This window comes from Neopelma chrysocephalum, unplaced genomic scaffold, assembly GCF_003984885.1.
Source record: "Neopelma chrysocephalum unplaced genomic scaffold, ASM398488v2 Primary Assembly neopelma1_59, whole genome shotgun sequence".
NCBI classification, from domain to species: Eukaryota; Metazoa; Chordata; class Aves; order Passeriformes; family Pipridae; genus Neopelma; species Neopelma chrysocephalum.
Window position 1 is genome coordinate 2,266,852 of NW_020897714.1, and position 14,872 is coordinate 2,281,723.

The window sequence follows — 14,872 nt, forward strand, 5'->3', positions numbered from 1 at the left end:
GTCAATATTTTGGTTTTTTTCAATTGAAATTTTAGACTGAGGCTTAAAGCTTGATGTGAAATGAGAAGCCTGAAGGTAACAATAGTAAAGATCTTTTAGTATCCATGGGTTTATTGTCATTTGTTGTTATTCTTTCCCAGTGAAAAGACAATTGGGCAAATAAAGAAAATAGCATGCAGGTGCTGCATGCTGATTGGCACCCTGTGGAGTGAAAGCAGGGTGATGTACCTGCTGTGTTTTTGCAAGCAGGATCCAGGAAGTGATTCTTCCTCTGTACTCAGCGCTAGTGAGGCCTCACCTCGAGTACTGTGTCCAGTTTGGGGCCCCTCACTTCAGGAAGGATATTGAGGTGCTGGAGTGTGTCCAGAGAAGGGCAACAAGGCTAGTGAAAGGTCTGGAGCACAGGTCCTATGAAGAGCAGCTGAGGGAGCTGGAGTTGTTTAGCCTGGAGAAGAGGAGGCTCAGGGGAGACCTCATTACTCTCTACAACTACCTGAAAGGAGGTTGTAGCCAGGTGGGGGTTGATCTCTTCTTGGAGGCCACTAACAATAGGACAAGAGGGCATAGTCTTAAGCTACACCAGAGGAGGTTCAGGAAGAAGTTCTTCACAGGAAGGCTGATTGGACATTGGAATGGGCTGCCTAGGGAGGTGGTGGAGTCACCATCCCTGGAGATGTTTAAGAAAAGACTGGATGTGGCACTTAGTGCCATGATGTAGTTGACAAGGTGGTGTTAGGTCATAGGTTGGACTCAACGATCTCAGAGGTATTTTCCAGCGTGGTTGATTCTGTGCTTCTGTTCCAGAGGTGTCTGTACCTGCTGTAGGGATGGATGGACAGGGTATGTGTAGCAAATCTTATATGAATTTCAGTGGTGGTACCTCAGTTGCTACTTTTGTTCTCTAACTTGTCAGCAGCCCCTGTGGAAGGGCCATGATGAAAAAATTTAGAATGGCAACTTTATCAGTCACCCTAGTTGAGTTTCACCACCACATGTGATCAGTTACATATTATACTTCCTTAATAGTGTTGTCCATCATACAGGGATTCATCCTTCTAATAAAGTGCATTTGCACAACAGGGTGCTTCCTTTGATCTTCAGATACAGTTTCCTGGCTGTTAACATACTGTAAACTGGGGCTGTGGTTATTTCATGGTCCCACCTGCTATAGCATGATGTAACCATGGTTGTAACCACATGGTTATAGCACATCTGGACCAAGGGCCCAACTGGCTGAAAATTTAAGGAGCCCGCCAGGAGCAGGACTGTGACAGTAGACTTCACTGCTGTGAAACATTATGCCTTGTGAAAATCTTGCTCAGTGATGATTCACACTGTAATGAATCTTTAATTATAAAACAAAAATTAAAAAAAACTTCCTATTCCAGACCCTTAATGTAAGAATTAGATTCTTAATGTAAGAATTGCCCAGTGAATGTGTAGAAGGTTTCTCTGTCACTTCAAAATCCAAAATACTTGTTTACCATTAAGGTTTTTTAACTGCAGCTTATAGTGGATCATGGTTATGTGTTACTATTCACCCTCCCTGTAACTGATTTACTGACACTTTTAAATGAATTTTAAAGTATCCTAAACAACCTTCTTCTTTTCAAAGAACGCTTTGAGACTTAAATGGACTGCTTTCTACCTGTAGTGTATCTGGTTTTCCTTGTTCTGCTTTCAGAGCTTATGTTAGGTATTTAGTTTGAGTCATCTACACCTTTCTTTGCAGTTGCTTGAAAAAATTCAGGTCAGTACTTTAAAAGTAGTGGATCCTCCTTTCTAGGAATCTGCAATTTTGGAAGCAAATAGTTTGTCTGCAGTATAATTTTCTTGATAACTGTAAGTTCAGATTCTTAAAAAAAAATCATTTGATTGAGACAAATTTTTTTCTACGTTTCACTTAGATGTGGGCAATACAACAGTCTTGTCAAGTTTTTTTTCTGTTAATAAGCAAACAGCTTTTGATGTATGATATATATGTCCAGTCACTATATGAAATATATTTTTTTTTGTTCTTTTATACTTACCTGTATAGTGTTGCTGTTTCTGAACTAGTTTGTCGAAGATAAATTCTGGTCAGAACTAGGGAAACATACCTTTTTGTGCGCGGCTACATTTTGGGAGTTACAAATTGTGCACAGTGCTGCTCTGTGGGCTGTTTACGTACACTGCCCCCAGAAACATTTTTCTTTGTAGCAATAAGCATTTGGGTAAGTTCCCTTTAAAATGGGGGAAAGGATTAACAAAAGTGGTAAAGAATATGTTTGTTTAACAGTGCAGTAAAAAAAGCTTATGGCACCACAAAGATAAAGAAACAATTTTTTTAAAATGATAGTAGTGGGGGAGTTCAAACACAAAAAATATTTCAGTATTTGTAAACACTATTGACATTTGTAGTTTTTGAAAGCGAGTGTCTCTTTCAGACACTTCAGTCACTGAAAGAGAGCTGGAGTATCTGGGTGGTATTTAGTTTAAATTAAGAATAGTTATAAATTTATGCAACATGTAACTGCCTCCAGTTATCCAGTATGTAGGTTCATGATGAAATGTATCACTCTTCATGTTCTTAGCACCATGAGAGAAACAGAGAAACACACAGAGGTAGGAATTGTGAGCAAAGCTATATACTTTAGCTGAAGATTGAGTAGACCCATTTTCAGTAAAAGTACTCTTTTATTTTTTAATGAGACCAGAATGACAGGAGGCAATACCCTGTTGCTTGTTTTACCAGGCTGTTGAGGCACTAAATATTGCCGTCCTGTCTTGGAATTCTACATACAACTGTTTTCTGAGAAACTGCAAGGAAGGTATGAGACGGAGGCGACCATCCCATGTCTGGGACTTGGGCCAGGTCTCAGCAACATTTACAGTCTGGGCTTAGACTGCCAATTTGAGGTAGCTCTGTTTTAAAATGTTGTGGTGTAAAGTCTGCCGCTTCCAAGGGGAGTTGCTTTTAATTGAAAAATAACATGTTATTTAGTTTCTGATATTTGAACCAAGTTTGCAGTATATATTAAGCCAAAGTTTTTACAGTATAGGAATATGACTGAAGTCCATGTGCTTAAATGATAGAGTGCATAGCTAGTCTAATTCATTTTTGACAACCTTAATGGAGAACAGAATGATTGAAGAGGTTTGATTTAAACTTATGGAAGATTAGTACAGTGGAAAGGCATGATAGGTGCATTTATCGCTTTCTTAGTTTTACCTGGTGATTGTGTTTGCAATAGCATGTAGGGAGCTCAGAGTCTGTAATTTATCTTTTCCAGTGTGGAATAGTATCTAACTCTGAAAATTCTATACTAACATCAATTAGCACTTAAATAATGAAAAATAATGAAGAAATGCAGTTCAGAAATTTAAAGTCTTAAATAATTATGGTACTTTTTCATGATCTTTTTTAAAAAATCAGCATTTTTTTTTTATTTTTAAGACTGGGTTTGTCCTTGTACTTATGATATAAAAGCATTCAAAGTTGTTTTGTCACACTTTATTTTATGGCTGAACCCAGTATAGCTGTAATCACAACAGAGCCTGGCTGTGCAGTCTGAAGGTTACAAGAAACAGGCCCTGGAATATTTAGGAAGCATCTTAAGGCTTTCATTAAAAAAAAAAAAAATTTAAAACAATAACCAAAGAATAGAAGTCTGTAATTTTAAGTTGCATTTTTGCATTTGCCCTGAAGGGTCACAGACTCTTAAGTATGTTTTAGGAGGACACTCTAAAAAGCCATAAATGAATTTAACTTTAACCTGTCTGTGCTGCTGGAAAATGTTTCTGCTTTTGCAGAACGTAACATTCCTCTGGAGAAGGAGAGTCACTGAGAGGCAAGTAGGCTGCCAGGAAGTTGTGACAGCTCGTAAATATTTCTTTCCCTTCAAGGATTCAATATATTAAACATACACAATGTTTTGAATTTTCCAATTGTGTGTTAAGGTAAGATGTTTGATGTGCTGTGTGTGCAGAATGAATTTTTTGGCCAGAATATTCTCAGCTATTTCTATTTTTAGAATATCTCTGTGGAGAAAAAAAAAGAGCCCAAACCAAAAGGAACCCTGTATTTCTTAAAATTCAACATAAATTAAAAAGTGTTATTACCCCTTTCTTGAGGATGCTTCTAACAAATGGTTAGCAGGTTACGTTAAATACTATATGTGTGAATGTACTGACAGATAACTCTTTTAAAAAGTAGTTGCTTTCTTTTTCAGTTATCTTTACCTTGTACTCCATATACAAAAAAACCCCAAACTCACCAAAAACATACCTTCTCTCCCCCCCCCCCAAAAGCTGGAGTAGAAATGGGTCTAGTACTGATTTATTTAATGTCAACCAACTCTATCTGAGTAATGAAAGGAAAAAAAATACTCTGTTGCTACTCCATTAATCATCCTCTACATCTGACCGTACAGTACTTAACTGCAGGAAATGCTTGGGAAACCAAGGCTTATTTAAAATACAATGTTTTAGATTAAACAAACATGAAAGTTTTGACTGTATCCGGGAAAAAATAGGTAGGCAGTGCAGCTGTCTTAAAAAGTAGTGGAATCAGTGTTATGCAAAAAAACCCCAAAAAGGCAAACAAACCAAGTCCCCCACAAAAACCCAGTCAAACAAAAAACTACAACCAGCCAAACAAACAAAAAAACCCCAGCAAACAAAAATCAACAACAACTAAAAAACCCCTACAGTATTCCTGGAAAGAGGAGCCTGTTCAAAATCAACGTGGAAATGTCCCAGCTGGAACAATGGTTACCCTTTTAGTTGAAGCTGAGATGCTGAAATCTAGCCTTCTGGCTGAGACTCTCAGCGGAAAGCAAATACAAAGTCAAAGGAGCCCTATTCTTTAATTTTTTAGTCTTGTCACACCATATAAGAGATTTGACATGATGGAAACACATGAATCCTGTGATCATGAACCAAATTTGAATTAAGTTTCAAGGTTTGTTTTTTCCTCTTGGTTTACAAGCTTTTACCTCTCTGTTTGATATATAGTGCAAAAGTTTTTAAAAGGTAAATGAGCCAACAAAAGACAGTATCTAGTGAACAGATACAGACTATTTAATAGTTATTGTGACATACATCATTTAATAAGGCTTAATATTTTACAGACATACAGATCTAGAAAGCTTCTCAGTGGACATTTTTGGCTTCAACTGAATTGGGTGTTTAGGAAGTGTTAAGAAATATTACTTGAACAGTGTGTAAGGTAATGACTCTACAGAGATAGCTGGAGGCACTTAGCAGATGAAACTGTGTCAGCTCAGCTTAGATGTGATGTAAAGGACCACAGTAAGATTAAGAGAAAGAGGGGGAAAAAAACCCACTCTCCCAGCGACAGAGCACGCACGTGGTCATATTACTGCTCACTGACAAGCATATCAATGCTGTCCTCTTAATGTTGCTTGAGTCGCCTCTCTGCTGCACTATCAGCAACTATCTTCCCTTGCACGTGAGGCCCAGCTGACCTTCATGTTTCCGACTCATCTGCTCCCATCCCCATGCTACCACCCCCTGCCCTGGCAGTGTCCTTGCTGCAGGCGGTTTTCATTTTTGCATCCCCAGGAGAGATAAAGCCTCCCTAAAACCCGAGTGTTGTTTCCTTTTTCCTCACCACCAGCTTTCCTTGTAAAAATTTCTGATTTGGCAGATTCTGATTTCAGAGTAAAATATTGTTTGCATGTTACTCCACCAGGAGTTTTCTTTTGTTTTTATAGCTTCTTAGGGGACTCATCAACATAAAAGGTTTCTGAGATGCTCCGTATAATGAAACCTTTATATAATTTCTGTAATACTGGGAGCAATCATCTCTGCTGCAGAAGTGGGACCACAGTGAGAACAATTGGCTGACTTGGACTAGACTAGGACCTGGTTTGTTTTCTGGGTTAAGCTCTGTTGGTCCATGTGTGCATCATCTGAGTTGTCTGTTGTTTGTGGAAAAAGTTGTTGAGCAGCTGGGAGTGATACCATGCATCAGAGGTGGCAAAGTATGTCATACTGATATCAAAGCTGTAACACTTGGTAGAGAAGAAATATTTTGGCATTGTAGGTCTCTTAGTTGTGAACCTGAAGTCCAACCTACATAATGTTACTTACCTTCTGTTCTAATTGCTATTGAAATGTGTTTTGTGAATATGTGATGACTACTGAATACCAATGAAAAATGAAAACGTCTTAAAAGTGGTTTTCTTCTCCCCTCCTCCCCCAAACTGTTATAAGCTTTTAATCAAAAATCATACTATACTTGTTTGTATTTTTTAACATATTTGACCTGTTTGGGGATTCTGTGAATTGAGATGCCAGAATTCCAAACTTGGCTTATGGTCTGTCTGATTATCACTTAACCTGCTTAGCTCTCTTCATAGGAGTGTATTTATGTCCCTTGAGGATCTCTTCTCTGCTACATGCCTATACACCTATTATGGAACATACACTAGTTAAACAACTGCCCTGTTTTGATGCATTTTAGCAGAGGGGGAGTACAAGCAGAAGAGAGGACTAGTAGTTTGAGGTCAGACTGGCATGTCCCTGTTGAATTACCCTGTTGCTTGTACAAATTACAATTTTTTTCAGACTAAAACTTTTTGTTCCCTATATCTGCTTCGCTTTGTTGTCTTGGCACCCCTCTTTGAGTTTTCAGCTGAAGTTACTTATATTATAACCAGTTCTATGACTTATTTCATACAGAAATGAGTTTTTAGAGTAGGAAGTATAAATTTCTTTAACTGTTGATTTTTTTTCCCACTATTTCCTTTTTTGCCTCCATGAGAAATGTATGGAATCTATCACAATTCTAAGTATTTCAGAAGAACAATTTGCATGTGCTTAGTGTGATTTTATTTTATGGGTTCATTTTTCCAGTTACCTGATCCAGCTTTCAGACTGCACACCCATCATATGAGTTTGGCCATACACACAGTTTGCTGCAATGGAATTTCGCTGAACACAGGAGTGTTCATCAGTTTGCTCTGAGTATTGCAATGTTTAAGAAAATGCCAGAATCCTACTTCTTTATCTGGGGCCTGGAGGGAATGGTAGGATTTTGTTTTTTCTGAAGAACTTAGTGTGTTAAGGATTTTCTAATCTTTTAAAGCAGGGCTTTACAATTGTATATGCTCTATTAAGGAACTCTCCAGAGTGCCTTTGAGTAGATCTAGAATATCTAACTGGGTAAAGTGTCTTTTTATATATTTTATTTAAAAAAACCCCAAAGAAACATACCACAAAGCAACAAAAAAGGCAAGCCCAGGCATGAAACTGGAAATAAAATTCAAATAGATGCACTTCCCGCATAAAGGGTTATCTTACTCTAATCTTTTATGAAAGCATAATTTCTAAAAAACAGGAAAACTGTTTTTGTCTACAATAAAATACTCAAAAGCACTAGTGCAATGTTTGTCAATTACAAAATCAATTTTTAGTTAAAACTGCAAGTAGTTTTCAACCAGTGCCTTTCTGAATTACCTAATGGGATGGATCAAAAATTATCAAACAAAAAAAGGTATGAAGTTGCCTTCCAATAGCAGTTTTTCTTATGGCTCAGGTGCAAAATACTGGTTGAGGGAAACTCACAAAATAAACTTCTGAGGAGCCAGGAAAAGTGCCACTGTAATAGTAAGTTTATTATGAGAGTATTTGAAGAAATGTGATTATCTTTACAGAATGGAATTTTGAGATTTTTGCTTATTTGCTTGCAAACTTTACAGCTGAATTTCTCCTTTCTAAGGTTGGCCCATTTTCATATTAACCAAATACCAGTTTTCATAGGCAGGTTTACTGTAAGTTACTAGAAATGCAGGATTGTCTCTGTTATTTTATGTGCTGCTTTGCTCGTTCGTTAGGTTTTATTTTGTTTTCCCAAGACAACATAGGTACTTCAGAAGCTTGTTTTATTTTTGAACCTAATTTTAGTTAAGTCAGGCTTCTTAATGTAACTGATGTCTTCTTTGATGGTATTCCCAAAAGACAATCAGTAAATAAGTGTGATATACAGATAGTGTATATTTAGCTGATAATTGTCTTGGTGCATCATCAACTGAGAACATACTTTCAAACTTATTTTGTGTTAACAAATTGAACTTGTTTTTTAAAAAATTTTATGATGGAGGAGCTGTCATAAGAAGGTAACAGGAGTATGCCGGTACATAATTTATTTTCAAGATTCTTGCTGTTGTTCACTGCGTGCAGACTTAAAATAGCATTGTAAGTACTTTTGCAATATTATGCTAAAGGATGAGTTGACAGAAGTGCACCATTTTTACATTTTTAATGAATGGTTACAACTGCCAATGTGTCTTGTGCAACAGAGAACTGATTTCCCACAGTAGAACAGGAAAAGTAGTTAGAGGATTAGGAGAGGTATCTGTATGACATTAAGCTGACTAGATGGGAATTCCTTGCTTAATAAAATTGCCATGCAACTGGCATACCACTTCTGTGAGATTATGTTGGCATATGTGTGTGTATTTGTATGAATTAGGGACTTAAATACAAGAGCTGATTTCTACCTTTCTTCACCTCATGAGTCTAGACTCTGGGAAGGTACAAAACCTCAGGTCACTGTTATTTTCCAAAGGGTTTAAAATGTATTTGGAAGTGCTCCATGAACGTTGCTGTACTTACTTTTGTAGCTGCTTGGACAATGATCTATCAGTTTATGAAAAGGGAGCTGCAGTCTTTGTGTATGAGGTTTCCTGGTGGCTTCTTGTCCTAAGAAATAAGCAATAAAGTTCCATCTGCAGATCTTCTCACATTTGGCACAGAGTCAGTTATTCTCACACCTTCTTATGAGGACTGCAACAGTGTTTTTTCAATATCTGTGCATATGCTTTTAGCATGAGTGGCTAATGTGTATGTTAGTGAATACTGGAATAAGTTGACATGAATAGGAAGGTGCCTACTGCTAACTTGGCAATCATATGACGCTGTCATTGGATAAACCTGCTGTAATATCAAAGTCTGCATGGGGATAAGTGCTCTGATTCAGAAGTATTCCAGCTGTTTACAGTCACTGGTGACTACTGGGAAGTAGATAAACTGGCTGCTGGTGTTAGCTTCAAAACGAGCAAAAAGTGAGCAACCTGGCTACAACAGCTGCAACTTCAATGTCTAATCCCAGTTGCTGCTCTTTCTGTTACAGTTCTTTAGCAACTTGACTAATTTTATTGTGCTGTTAGTTCTGTGACAGGGCTGGATAGCGGCATGAATTGTACCACCATGTTTCTCTGTTGTGATCTGTGCTGTGGTTCACCCTGAGAACAAGTGGCAGTTCTTTCTAGTGAAGAGGAATCCTGTTAGGGGTACAGGCAGTTGCCAGAATGCCCTCCAGTGCCTCTACCGCTTCCCTCAGAGAGAGTGTGGACAGCTTGAGCACTGCGTGCGACTGCTTCGCTTGGCAGCATTGAATGACACAAAATTGCTTACAAAAATGCTGCTGTGAAGAAGTGTCAGTCTCTGCAAAAAGTTTTTGAAGGTCTTCAGGGTAGTTGGGCACAGTGGTGCAGCTGGGTCACAGGCAGGGCTCCTTCAGACGTCCCTTCTTCCCCTGCAGCTGCAGTCTGCAGTACACTGTTCTGCTCTCTGTGTTCATCAGCACAGTTCTGTAGAAATATGCATTGCCAATAAAAATATCAATATTTAATCTATCTAAGTATTAAAAGTTTTCTTAATTTCTTTCTTAATAGCCATGCTCTTGTTGGACTCCATATTAATATCATTGCACTTCATCAGTCTTCAGGCCATAGTCTTGATTAGTTTTTGGGCCACTGTCTTATATAAATTATCATATAGAAAATAATCTTTTAGACAGTTTAAATTTAGTGGAGAGTTTAGAATATCTTTCAGCTTTTCAGTAGATAGACTTCATATTTGGGCATACTGGCTTTCTTGCAGTGACTATAAACATATATTTTGAAAGCTTTGACCCGCCAATTCAGAAATCTTTATGGTACATGTGTAGCTAGCTATGTGTAAACCTTTGCAGAAATAAGATCAAAATCTGCAGGGTCAAAGACAGAACCGTTTTCTTCCCCTTATATAGCTCCTGGATCATAGCTCAGGGTTAGGCAGTGCATTAGTACAGTACTGTATGTGCTTCAGTGACTTGCTTTCTATGACAAGTCAATTTTGTTATTGTGAGGGTTATGTGGCAAAAAAAAAATCCTTTTCTTATCCCAGGTATTGTTAAAGGAGCATCAAAAAATTCTTCGGGGCTTGTGAGAAGCTGCCTTTTTGCTTCTCAAAAGCAGTAGTTGGTTGAGACTCACAGCTCCTCTTCATTGCTGGAGATAGCTTCACCAAAGCATTTCACTATCCCTTTTACTGCCATTGAACGCAACTGCACATCTCTCTGCACTTTGCTCAGGCAGAGCAAAGGACAGGATAATCCCCTTAGCCTGTTAAATGCTCCATCCCATCTGGTAGGTGATAATTGCATTGTAGGGGGATTAACACAGTGGGATATGCTTACAGTGTAATGAAAGCTTCACTGTAAGTGTGAAAGTCAACTGAATGCATTCTAGCATTTTGAGACCTTACATTTGCACATTTTTTGTGAATATCATAAAACACAAGTTTCATCTGAAGAAGGTATGCAGTACCTTTACCTGCCATCCTTCACATGCATGTGGCAGGTTATAAATATGTTTTAAAATATCACTAGGCTGAAGATCTGAAACCCCCTTGTAGGAGTAGTAGAATAGACTTGTTTAGCTGAATCTTTTAGGGCCATTCTGTGAGTATAGCTGTATTAAATGCATTCTAAATGTTGACTTTACTTTTACTCAAAAGTCCTATGACTTCAAAATCATGGGGTTGTTACCAGAGTAGGAGTACTCATGTTTTTTAAACACTGCCTACAAATCTTCATCAGTAAAGGTGAAATTTGAATAAGCCACACTGTGAGGAATATCACAGTAACTTTCTGTTAGCAGTGATTAGAGGATTTCAGGCTGAAAGTAGCTTTTCTTGCAACCAACCAGAATAAATACTTTGAAACTTCAGTTTTAAGCGTGAGCCTGAGGTAGTGCAAACTGACTCTTTAAAAAAAAATGTTAAAAATCAACCTGTGTTTTTGTAAATTTACCTAATGCTGTCTGTAGTGAAGATAGTAAATCTTGGGATTCAGAGCATTTCATAAGCTAACTGTAATTTAGCTTCCTTACCTTTCAAGTTGATAAAGATCCGTGTGAAGATAAGTAGTGCAGTAGCTCAGGGTTGATTACCATCCTGTTGTTTGCACTCTCTCCAGTCTCCCCATATGGTACAAGAAACTGGGTAAGTTGCTCTGTGCTGACCAGTTTGTGCCATTTCACTGGTTTGAACATTAACCTGTTAGGTTAAAACAGGGCTTGGTTAGCCCACGCTGTGCTGTGATAGTGTTTCATCGTCAGATAGATTAAATAAGAGTCAGGTATATAAATATGCACTGTGTGCAGTAGATGCTTTAGCAACATTGTATGACCTTGCTGCAGGATTAAATTTTCTAATGAATTAAGGTTCTGTGACCAGCTGTGTGGTGGCTGTTTCTTTAGTTTCCAATTCCTGACTTAGCAGCTCTGTCTTTGTGTGCATCTCTGGCAGTAAGGGCAAAATAAAATCCAGGGGGTTTTTATGGGCTATCTGCAGTAACTTTGCCAGTCTGTGATGAGGTTGTTGAGTGTGGTTAAACTCAACCTTCTCTTACTGAATCATGGGTCTGAGTAGGGTCAAGTAGAAAGCTGCTTTTCCATAGTTGTCGTGATGAGACATGGAAATGATTTCACAGATTTTTTTTTTCTTCTGTATTTTATTTTTGTTATTTATTTTAAGGTGGCTGAGCTCTAAAGAATGTGCCTTAATTTTCTTCTTTTAGATTGAAAGTGATTACCTTTGGAGAGGAAAACTGGAGAAATTTACTCTTTCATTTTCTGACATTCTGTAACTTTAAATAAATTTGGTTGAAAGGTCACAGAACTCAGACAACCAACAAAAAAATACCCCTCCAAAAAATGAAACGTCCCCTCTGCCCACCCCAGTTGTTTCTGGAATACAAGTTTCTGTCGCATGAAAATCTCTCTTGAAAGAACCATTACATTGGCAATATACAGAAAGGATTTTTAAGAGGCATTTTCAAATATTTAGAAACAGGGTTTTTTTAACAATTCTTACGTATATTTAAATATATATGCCAAGTATGTAGCAAACCAAATCATATATGGTATATAATTGTTTTTCTTCTTATTTAGGTGACAAACAGCATGTTTGGTGCTTCAAGGAAGAAGTTTGTAGAGGGGGTTGATGGTGACTACCATGATGAGAACATGTACTACAGCCAATCATCGATGTTCCCACATCGGTCAGAAAAAGATGTAAGTTGAATAAGCTTATTTTTTCTCCTTTCGGTAGTGAGGTAGTTTCAAGGGCATGAAATATATGTGAGGAAGGGCTTTGTCTAGCTTTAAAATGTACATGACTGTTTTCAGTGGCAAGTGCTTTAATTTCAGTGAATTTATATATGTAAACCTCAGCCATATGCTTGCCAGCATTTTATTTTTTCATCTTGAAGAATTGTATTTGCAATTTTAATTCGGTTATTGATTATCTCTTGTGCTTATATGCTGTGTCTGCAAGGTTTTTGTTGTGGTTTTGCATTTTACATCTTCAACTGTTTTTAGTTTCTGAAAATGCCTTGTGCAGCTTGTTTGCTGAAGTATTCTGAGTTAGGTATATCTCCCATTTGTAATGCCACAAAGTTACGAAACTAGTAATTTTTTGCCCTTGGTAATGCAATATTGTATGTTAGAACTGTGTTGGCATTACTGAAGCTCTGCTTCTTACCAAAGATAAATAAATAAGGCAGTAATATATTCACTTTCATATGGAGTGGCATGTAGAAATACATGGAAGACTTGAAAGTGTGACTTGATGTTCATGTCACCTGAAGGTCAGTAATATAATCTAATGACAAGCTTGCTTTTAATATGTGTAGGCAATACATTCTTTTTAATTAAAAAAGAATATATATCCCTTCAAACTTTCAAAAAGGTACAATTGCTTCAAATCTGCCTCCAAGACTGTCCAGAAATGTCTTGATAGACTTTGACCTATATGAACATAAGCATTTCCTATAGACCCTTAGCTGAATTTTAATCCAGATTTTCAAAGAGAAGGAAATAGATTTAGAGTAGAAGACTTTGTAAAACAAAATGAAACCCCCCAAAAAGGTGTAAATGGAGCTTTCTGATTCAGTTTCATAAATTAATTTGATAAGAAGTTTCAGGTGAGCCAGCAAAGGATTAAAATGTAATACGTTATAAAGAAAACTAAATAGGCTGCTCTTTTCTGTTTATGGTGATTACATATGTGCATGTACCACAGATGGAATATTTATAATGTTGAACATACTTTCCTTTCTGTGGTCACCGAGAGGTGCAGCTAGCACTCTCAAAAACAGCAGACACTATTTCTCCAAAGTGATTCTTGGACATTAGATTCACACTTTTAAATTTGATGCACTGGGGAAAAAATTGTTATGGTGTAGTAAGAAAGGTAGAGTGAGATAAATGCTATGCGTTACAGTGTACACAGTAAAAGCTGATGCTTGGCACATTGTGTCCCAGCAAATGAGTGTTTTAGTTGCCTGCTTTTTCTGTAGGCAATGTTGCAGAAGTGGATCTTAGAATGGCATTTCAAGACAAGAAAGGTGGGTGTTCCAGACACCAGGAGTGGCAAATGAGAAATCCTGAAAGCTTGTGGGAGAACTGGCCAAAATGGGACATAGAAGCTGCTGTAGTTGGCAGAAGAGTGATGTTGTTCCGACAGGAAATAGAAGAGTGTATTTGCAAAAGCCTTGTAAAATTTTATTTCCAAATCCTTTTTAAGGTTCCCCCCCAGCCCTGTAGCTTCACTGTTGACCATGACAACTTTCTGAGTTTACACTTATGAAATTTTAAACTGTTAAATGCTATTGTGATTTTTTAAAAAGTTGACCAAAGTGAATTTATGGTGGTAATATTGACTGTACACCTTTGATCACTCAGTATAGCTAAATGTGTATTTTATCTTACCTGTTCCATTTGCTGTTTCATTTGGTTCACAGTAGATAAGAAAGGTTGGAAAGGTGGTTATATTTTCTTTCCAACCAATTTTGCAGGTTTGAAAACCTTTTCCAGTTGAAAGTAACCATGTTTTCAAATAATCTTTCCACTAGAATTTTGCTAAAAATGTTCTGTATTTGAGAACACGATAAATAGATTTACTTTGTTCTTTGGATAACGGTATTGACAGGCTAAAATAAAATTGCTCAGAATTTTGTCCAAATAAACTAATAAAGACTAATGTTCAAAACCTGGATTCAGTTTTATGAACACATGGGGGAAAAATTCCAGCATTCTAGATTTTGAAGCACTTTGAAGCTTTCTGTCTTCTCATCTAATGTGGGGATAAAATAAAGCTAGAATAAATATGAGGAAAAGGAAAAAATCATTTTTATCTAAACAAGGTGCAATTTTACTGTAATTTAAATTATTCCTCTTTTTTCATATTCAGTTGAACATAGGGAATGGTGAAATCCTCTTAAAATTTAGAGTAAGGACTTAGTGCAAGCATGTAGAAACTTTAAAACCTGTTTTTCACTTTACTTTTACGGTAGGGTTTCTGGCCTTTTGAAGAGGCATTGTGTTCAGATGGGGTTTAGTGATGACTTGTGCACTGGGTTTAACTGAGTTGTGTGCTTTTCAGCTTTCTACCTTGTTTTAACACAAAATGTGGAAGTTTCCAAATTATATTAAGAAATAGTTTTTCACTTACTAAGTGAAAGAAAAAAATCTAGAACCCATCTGAAAATGATGTAAAAAAGATATTTTATGCCTTTTAATAAACAATTTTCATAGCA

The 14,872-nt window shown here is 37.1% G+C and overlaps 1 protein-coding gene across 9 annotated transcripts in view; it reads left to right on the forward strand.

Annotated features, from left to right (window-relative positions):
* The window catches only part of CNOT2 (CCR4-NOT transcription complex subunit 2), an 86,156-nt gene that overhangs the window by 39,506 nt on the left and 31,778 nt on the right, over window positions 1-14,872 (forward strand). For 5 of the 9 annotated variants that reach the window (XM_027679707.1, XM_027679706.1, XM_027679705.1 and 2 more), the window contains one exon: window positions 12,225-12,347. In XM_027679707.1, coding sequence (XP_027535508.1) covers window positions 12,237-12,347 — 111 coding nt within the window. In that variant the 5' untranslated portion in view covers window positions 12,225-12,236. Of the gene's footprint in view, window positions 1-2,734; window positions 2,811-7,594; window positions 7,615-12,224; window positions 12,348-14,872 lie in introns of those variants that run through there. The other 4 variants (XM_027679699.1, XM_027679704.1, XM_027679703.1 and 1 more) reach the window with 2 other exon arrangements.